General features: G+C 37.0%; 1 protein-coding gene across 1 annotated transcript in view; it reads right to left on the minus strand.

The window, feature by feature from the left end:
- Positions 1-754: 754 nt before the first annotated feature.
- The window catches only part of HSPB11 (heat shock protein family B (small) member 11), a 65,675-nt gene continuing 57,679 nt past the window's right edge, over positions 755-8,750 (minus strand). Inside the window, exon 6 of the mRNA XM_035727033.1 lies at positions 755-1,502. Within this exon, the coding sequence (XP_035582926.1) occupies positions 1,407-1,502 (96 nt within the window). The 3' untranslated portion in view covers positions 755-1,406. The remainder of the gene's footprint in view (positions 1,503-8,750) is intronic.

Here is an 8,750-nt window from a genome sequence, read left to right on the forward strand (position 1 = left end):
CATGTTTTCAAATAACACTTTTTTCATGTTTTTCAAATCCTTTGATTTGTATGGCATCCTAAGTCATTTCTTTATATATCATTCTAGCTTATTAATTCTTTCTTCAGGGTTTCCTAATATGCTATGTAAACTACCTCTTGAGTCTTTAATCCAACAATTTTGTATTTATTTTCTAAAAGTTCTGTTTGGTTCTTTAAAAATCATTTTGGATAACCTATGAAAGCCTTTTTTTTTTTTTTTTTTTAATCCAGTGAGGCAAATACTTGAAAAGCTTGCCGGTAGAAGCTGTCCTGACTCCTGTGAATGAATTAAACCTTTAATACATAATTATAGTTATTTAAAAAGTCTGTATTTGATAATTCCAATGTCTGGAATTCTTGAGGATTTAAATGTTGTTTTTCTGCTGACTCACTCATGGTGGTTTGTTTCTTTGTGCCACTCATGGCCGTAATCTTTGTGAGTTCATATCAGTTTCATCCTAATCTATGGAAATCCTCAAGGTCTAAATATTTTGTCTTTTCTAAAAGTTCTATTTGGCTCTTTTTTCAAATGTACACAGTCATCGTTGACACCAGGGTGCAGGGGATACCTTTTCAGAGAGGCGTGACTATTGCTTCTTCCAGAAGCCAGAAGTCACTGCTGATATGGGACCACTTTCATATCCTTCCAGGAGTCTCTGTCTCAATGCAGAAAACTCAAATCAGCTACTCTATTCTATAGCTGGTTCAGGACTTCCTTGCATAATCACAGAGCTGATATTGGCGTTTTCCCTCATTGCTGCTCTAACTTTTGCATTTGCCCAAGACCATTTTGCTCAGTTCCCTATTTTGGTTTCACCCAATGATAGTACTTATGTGTGTTTACACTTATGTGTTGGTGTTTGGAGGTTTTCCTTTATCTGTTATGAAAGTAGCACATTAAAATAATTTTTTCATGGAAAAGTTAGTTGTTTTGTGAGCAAAAACCTGACACACTGCTAGAAATGAATTTCTCAACTATTTTTTCCATTATTCAAAATTCCAAGCATGCACAGAAAATAAAGGACAATACAATGAAATCCCATATACCATCACCCACATTCACTTACCACAATTTTGCCATCTATCCTCCTTTTCCTTCTTCCTTTCTATGGTTTTTTGAGCTCACTTTTTAAACTTAAATATATGTATTTTAAAGAGAAACTTCGTATCAACTCCATGAAATGGAAAACCATGATCTCTTGCCATTAATAGAATATAACTATAATAAATACAAGGAAAATCAAAGTTATTAAAAATTAAATAGTAAAACATAAAAGGGGTAATTAACTGATTTATACAAATACATATCTAAAAAGTTTTCCAGTGAGAATAATGGAACAACATATGATCAATCAGTAGCAAACATATATTAAGCTCATTGTTTCTTCATTTAAGATAAGGATTGGTTTCTTGAATAATAAAATGATTCTGTCTTTTGGCTTCAATATTATAACACCAAGAATCCCAACTCCCAACACGTATCTGCAATTGGAAAAGAAGGGCAAAACATATTTAGTCCCTTTCTAGGTTTCAGCGATACATATTTATACCTACTTTACATTATGAACAATTGTTGGCTTCTGAAGTGATGGTTAATGTATCACTGAAAGTGACAGAAGTACCAAAGGTTGGAAATACTTATGGGCAGCCTGTGTGACATGGGTATCACAGATCCAGCCCAGGGCTCACTGATCTGTAAGAGGTCGCAGAGAACTGAGCGTGTCATCACACTCTTAGCTATGCTTCCAGAGTGAAAGAATATAAAACAACATCAGCAAAGGGACATGAGGCAAAAGTCCAGGGAAAACACAGTTAGGACAACATGCATGAAATATCGTCTCCCAAGGAAGCTCATCAGAGGTTTAGTTCCCGAGGTTTTTATTGGAGACTGGTCACATAGGCATCCTCTGGCTAGCACATACCTAAGTTCCAAATTCCCAGAAGTAAAACAGGTGTTGAGCATCAGGTGTTCACATGGTATTCATAAACAGTTTATGCACAGTGAACCACTATTATCAGTGATGAGAACCTTCTAAAATCCCAAGTTCCCAGGCACCAGTTAAGGGCCAACCTTCCAAGCCAGACTTGTTAAGGATAGTAGTCTCAGGTCTGCTATGTTAACTCTTTTCTGAAGACATAGCTCATCACTATACTATCTGCTTTGGTCTTATCCTAAGTGATAATATCGATGAAATCATAGTTTTGGTGTGATTTTGTAATTTATTTCAATTTGTAATACAAGTTGAAATAAATATATAACTATTAAAATTTTAAGTGTTGCAGCACCTGGGTGGCTCAGCTATTAAGCGTCTCCCCTCGGCTCAGATCATGATCCCAGGGTCCTGGGATCGAGTACCGCCTTGGGCTCCCTGCTCAGCGGGAAGCCTGCTTCTCCCTCTCCCACTCCCCCTGCTTGTGTTCCTGCTCTCATTGTGTCTTTCTCTTTGTCAAATAAATAAATAAAATCTTTAAAAAAATGTTTTAAATGTTAATGTGTGTATCATCTCATACCCATTGGGATGGCTGCTTTAAAAACAAAACAAAAAACAGAAAATAACTAGTGTTGCCAAGGATGTGGAGAAATTGAAACCCTTGTGCAATGGTGGTAGGAATGTAAAATAATGAGGCCTCTATGGAAAACAGTTCCTAAAGAAATTAAAAATGGAATTACCATATGATTCAGCATATCCACCTCTGGGTATATACCCAAAAGAATTGAAATTAGGATCTTAGAGAAGTATTTGTACACACATGTTCATAGCAGTATTATTTACAATAACTAAAATATGAAGGAACCCAAGTGACAATCAACAGATGAAGGGATAAGCAAAATGTGTTATATACATACATTGGAATATTATTCAGCCTCAAATTAGGAATGAAATTCCTCAATATGCTACAGCATGGATGAACCTTGAGGACATTATGCTAAGTGAAATAAGTCAGTCACAAAAAGACAAATACTGAATGATTCCACTTATAGGAGGTACTTAGAGTGGTTAGATTCATAAAGACAGAAAATACAATGGTGGTTGCTAGGAGCTGAGGGGAATGGGGAATGGGGAGTTATTGTTTAATGGTTGTAGTTTCAGAATTGCAAGATGGAAAGAGATATATGGGTGGATGATGGTGATGGTTATACAATAATGTGAATGTTCTTAATACCACTGAACTGTATGCTTAAAGATGTTTATGATGGTAAACTTTATGTGTTTTTGTATTTTACCACAATAAAAAATCAAAAGCAAAAAAGTAATAGGAACAGTGATTATAGATCATATAGTTCCAGTAACTGTTTACATAATAACCATTTTTTTAAAAAAGTAAAGAGATGGAGAAAGATACACTATGCTAACACTAGTCAAAAGACAGCTGGAATGGCTATATTAATTTCAGATAGAGCAAACCTCAGAGCAAGAAAAAGTATCAAGGAAAAGGAGGAGCATTACATAATGATAGGGGGTCCATTCTCTAAGAAAACATAATAATCTTTAATGTGTATGTGCCTAACAGAGCATCAAAATGCATGAGGCAAAAGCTGATAGAACTGAAAGAAGTAGATGAATCCACTATTATAGCTGGAGACTTTAATACCTCTCTATCAGAAATAGACAGATCTCACAGGCAGAAAATCAGTAAGGACATAGTAGAATTCAAAAGCACCATTGGCCAAATGGACATAATTGATACTTATAGACTACTTCATTCAACAACAGTGGGATATACATTCTTCTCAAGCTTACATAGAACATTCACCAAGATAAGCCACATTTTGGGTCATAATGCATACCTTAACTAACTTAAAAGAATAGAAACCATACAATATATGCTCTCAGGCCACAGTGGAATCAGACTAGAAATCAGCAAGGGAAAAATACCTGGAAAATGAGAAAAGAAGAAAGATCTAAAATTCATAATCTAAGCTTCCACTTTAGGAAACTAGAAAAAAAAGGAAAATTAAATCCAAAGTAAGCAGAAGAAAATAAATAGTGAAAATTAGAACAGAAATCAATGAAATTGAAAACAGGAAATCAATAGAGAAAATCAAGGAAGCCGAAAACCAGAGGTTTATTGATAAACTTCTAACCAGACTAAGAAAACAGGAGAGAAGACACAAATTTATAATATCACAAATGAAAGAGGGGACATTACTACAGATCCCATGGATATTAGAGGGATACCATAAATAGCTCTATGCCCACTCATGTGATAACCAACATAAAATGGACTAATTCTTTGAAAGATACAATGTGTGAACACTCATACCAGAAGAAATAAACAATCTGAATAGACCTATATCTACTAAAGAAATTAAATCTATAATTAATTACTTTTCAAAACAGAAAAAGCCCCAGGCCCAAATGGGTTCATTGGTGAATTCTACCAAACATTTAAGGAAGAAATTATACCAATTCTCTACAATCTTGTCTGGAAATTAGAAGCAGGGGGACTAATTCCTAATTCATCCTATGAGGCCAACATCACCCTACTACCAAAACCAGACAAAGACATTACAAAAAAAGAAAATTACAGACCAATATTTTTCTTAAATAGAGATGCAAAAATCCTCAACAAAATATTAGCAAGTTGAATCCAACAATGTATAAAAAGAATTATACCCCATGACCAAGTGAGATTTATTCTAGATATACAAGGCTGGTTCAATATTCAAAAATGATTTAATGCAATCCATCACATCAGCAGACTAAAGAAAAATCACATGATTATAGCAATACATGCAGAAAAGCCTTTGACAAAAATCTAACACCCATTAATGATAAAACCTCTCAGCAAACTAGAAATAGAAGAAACTTCCTCAATTTGATAAAGAACATCTACAAAAAACCTACAACTAACATCATATTTAATGGTGAAAAACTAGATGCTTTCCCACTAAGATCAGGAACAAGGCAAGGATGTACTCTGTTGGTTTACAACCTGGCCCCTTTACAGAGGGCAAGGAGAGACTGAAGAAAGAGGCAGACTATTCCAGATTGGTAGGTAACAGTTTCAGTAAGCAAGGGAACTTACTTATGAGGCTTATTTTGGACAGCCATGAGAGAAGTAGATCTTGGGGTGCCTGGGTGGCTCAGTCATTAAGTGTCTGCCTTTGGCTCAGGTCATGATCCCAGGGTCCTGGGATCGAGCTCTGCATCGGGCTCCCTGCTCTGTGGGAAGCCTGCTTCTCTCTTACCCACTCCCCCCACCCCAGCTTGTGTTCCCTCTCTCGCTGTGTCTCTCTCTGTCAAATAAATAAATAAATAAAAATCTTTAAAAAAAAAAGAAAGAGAGAAGTAGATCTCTATACCAGAATCTTAAAAGTTTGTATAGAGGCCTTAACTGGTTTCACTCACGTATACCATCCAGATGGTCTTAACACACATTACTGTCTCAAGGCTGTGACCTTGGGCAGCTTCTGGCACAGGAAAGGCAAATGGCAGACACATTCCGAGGATAGAGGAGGTAGTAAGGAGCCTCTGATTGCCCAGGCCCGGGTCGTGAGTCAACTGGCAGTCATGTCCTCCCAATAACATCTATCAACGTCCCTTCTAATACCACTCTTTTTCAACATCGTACTGGAACTAGTCCTAGAGAATACGATAAGACAAGAAAAGGAAATAAAAGATATACAGATTGGGAAGGAGAAATAAAACTGCCTTTGCTCACAAACTGTATGAATGTTTATGCAGAAAATCTGAATGAATTGGCCAAAAAACTCCTCGTACTAATAAGTGATTATAGCAAGGTCATAGGATACAAGGTTAATACACAAAAGTCAATTGCTGGGCGCCTGGGTAGCTCAGTTGGTTGGGCGACTGCCTTCGGCTCAGGTCATGATCCCGGAGTCCCTGGATCAAGTCCCACATCGGGCTCCCTGCTCAGCAGGGAGTCTGCTTCTCCCTCTGACCCTCCCCCCTCTCATGTGCTCGCTGTCTCTCTCATTCTCTCTGTCTCAAATAAATGAATAAAATCTTAAAAAAAAAGTCAATTGTTTTTTCTATACAACAGCAATGAACAATTAGAATCTGAGATTAAAGTCATAATACCATTTACATTAGCACATCCCAAAATGAAATACTTAGGTATAAATCTAACAAAATATGTAAAAAATCTATACAAGGAAAACTCTGGTGAGATAAATCAAGGAAGAACTTTAAAAATGGAGAGATATTCCATGTTCATGAACAGGAAGACTCAATATTGTCAAGATGTCAGTTTTCCCCAACTTAATCTATAGATTCAACACAATCCCAACACAAATCTCAGCAAGTTATTTTGTGGATATCAACAAACTGATTCCAAAGTTTATATGGAGAGATTAAAGACCCAGAATAGCTAACGCACTATTGAAAAATAAGAACAAAGTTGGAGGACTGACACTACTTGACTTCAAGACTTACTATAAAGATACAGTAATCAAGACAGTGTGATAGTGACAGGAGAATAGAAAAATAGATCAATGGAACAGAAAACAGTACCCAGAAATAGACCCACAGAAATATAATCAACTGATCTCTGAGAAAGGAACAAAGACAATACAAAGGAGAAAAGACAGTTTTCAAAAAATGGTGCTGTAACAACTGGACATCCATATGTAAAAAAAATGAATCTAGGCAAAGACCTTACATATGTCACGGAAATTAACTCAAAATGAAACTTAGACTTAGATGTAAAACACAAAACTATAAAACTCCTACAATATAACATAGAAGCAAACCTAGATGACTTTGGGTTTGGCAATGACTTTTTATTTTTTTAAGATTTTATTTATTTATTTGACAGAGAGAGACACAGCGAGAGAGGGAACACAAGCAGGGGGAGTGGGAGAGGGAGAAGCAGGCCTCCTGTGAGCAGGGAGCCCGATGCAGGGTTCAATCCCAGGACCCTGGGATCATGACCCAAGCCAGAGGCAGATGCCCAACAACTGAGCCACCCAGGCGTCCCTTGGCAATGACTTTTTAGATACAACACCAAAGGCACAACCTGTGAAAGGAAGAATTAATAGGCTGGACTTCATTAGAATTAAAAAGCTCTGCAAAAGATATTGTCAAGAGACTAGAAGACAAACCACAGCCTGGAAGAAAATATTCACAAAAGACATAGCTGATGAAGGGCTATTATCTAAAACAAAGAATTCTTAAACTTAACAATAGAAAAAAATGAACAAATTGATCTTAAAATGAGTGAAAGATTGGAACAGACACCTCAGCAAAGAAGATATATGGATGGCAAATAAGTATATAAAAAGGTGCTCAATATCATATGTCATGAGGGAATTGCAATTTAAAACAGGAGTGAGATACTATTACGCACCTATTAGAGTGGCCAGAATTCAGAACACAAACACCAAGTGCTGGTAAGGACATGGAACAACAGTAATTTTCATTCATTGCTGGTGGCAATGTAAAATGGTGCATCCACTTTAGAAGACAGTTTAGCAATTTCTTTCAAAACTAACCATACTCTTACCAGAAGATCCAGCCATTGTGCTCCTTGGTATTTACCCAAATGGGTTGAAAACTTATGTCCACACAAAAACTTGCACACAGTTATTTATGGCAGCTGTCTAAATCCATTCGTGCTGCTATAACAGAATACCATACTGGGTGGATCACAGACAACAGAAATTTATTTCTCACAGTTTGGGAGGCTACCAAGTGCCAGATCAAGGCACCAGCAGATTTGATATCTAGTGAGGGCTCACTTCCTGGTTCCTAGACAGGAACTTTGTTGTGTTCTCACATGGAGGAAGGGGTGAAGGCGCTCTAACCCATTCATTAGGGCTCCATCCTAATTACCTAATCACCTCACAAGGTGTCACAAAAAACCAAATGCCATCACTTTGGGGATTCGGTTTCAACATATGAATTTGGGGTGGGAGAGGGGACACAAACATTCAGTCTAAAGCAGCAGCTTTATTCATAATTGCCAAAACTTGGAAGGAACCAAATTGTCCTACCCTAGGTGAATAAACTGTGGTACATCCAGACAATGGAGTAGTATCCAATGCTAAAACAAAAATGAGTTATCAAGTCCTGAAAAGAAATGGGGGTTTCTTAAATGCATATTACTAAGTGGAAGATGTCAAACTGAAAAGCCTCCATGCTACATGATTCCAACTATACGACATTCTGGAAAAGGTAAAACTATGGACACACGAAAAAGATGAATGGTGCCAAGGCTTTGGGGAGAGGTAGGAATGAACTGGAGAAGCACAGAGGATTTTAGTGCATAAAAAATTTCTTTATGATACCATAATGGTAGATACTTATCATTATAGATTTGTCAAAACCCAAAGATTGTACAATACCAAGAGTGAAGTCTAATGTCATCTATGGACTCTGGGATAATGATTCGTTAACACAGGCTCATCAGCTGTAACACATGCACCACCCTGAATGGAATAGGGGTAATAGGGGAGGCTGTGCGTGTATGGAGACGGGGGGTATTTGGGGACTCCCTGTACTTTTGGCTTAATTTGGCTGTAAATCTAAAACTGCTTGAAAAAATACAGTGTATTTAAAACAAAACAACAAAAATACTTTGTATGGCAAAATGCTACATACACATGAGGGGTTCTTACTGCTTAAATAGGCAGGTGTTGTACATTGGGGGCACAGCTTGGCATTTACAGGGAGATGCTTAGAAACAGAGCATCGTTTGGAGCTGTTTTTTTCTTCTCTGAATAAGGTTAGTGTGCTAGAGGCCAAGGTTAACACCTTTGTGACT

The sequence above is a fragment of the Zalophus californianus genome, chromosome 4 (genome assembly GCF_009762305.2).
Source record: "Zalophus californianus isolate mZalCal1 chromosome 4, mZalCal1.pri.v2, whole genome shotgun sequence".
Lineage (NCBI taxonomy): Eukaryota > Metazoa > Chordata > Mammalia > Carnivora > Otariidae > Zalophus > Zalophus californianus.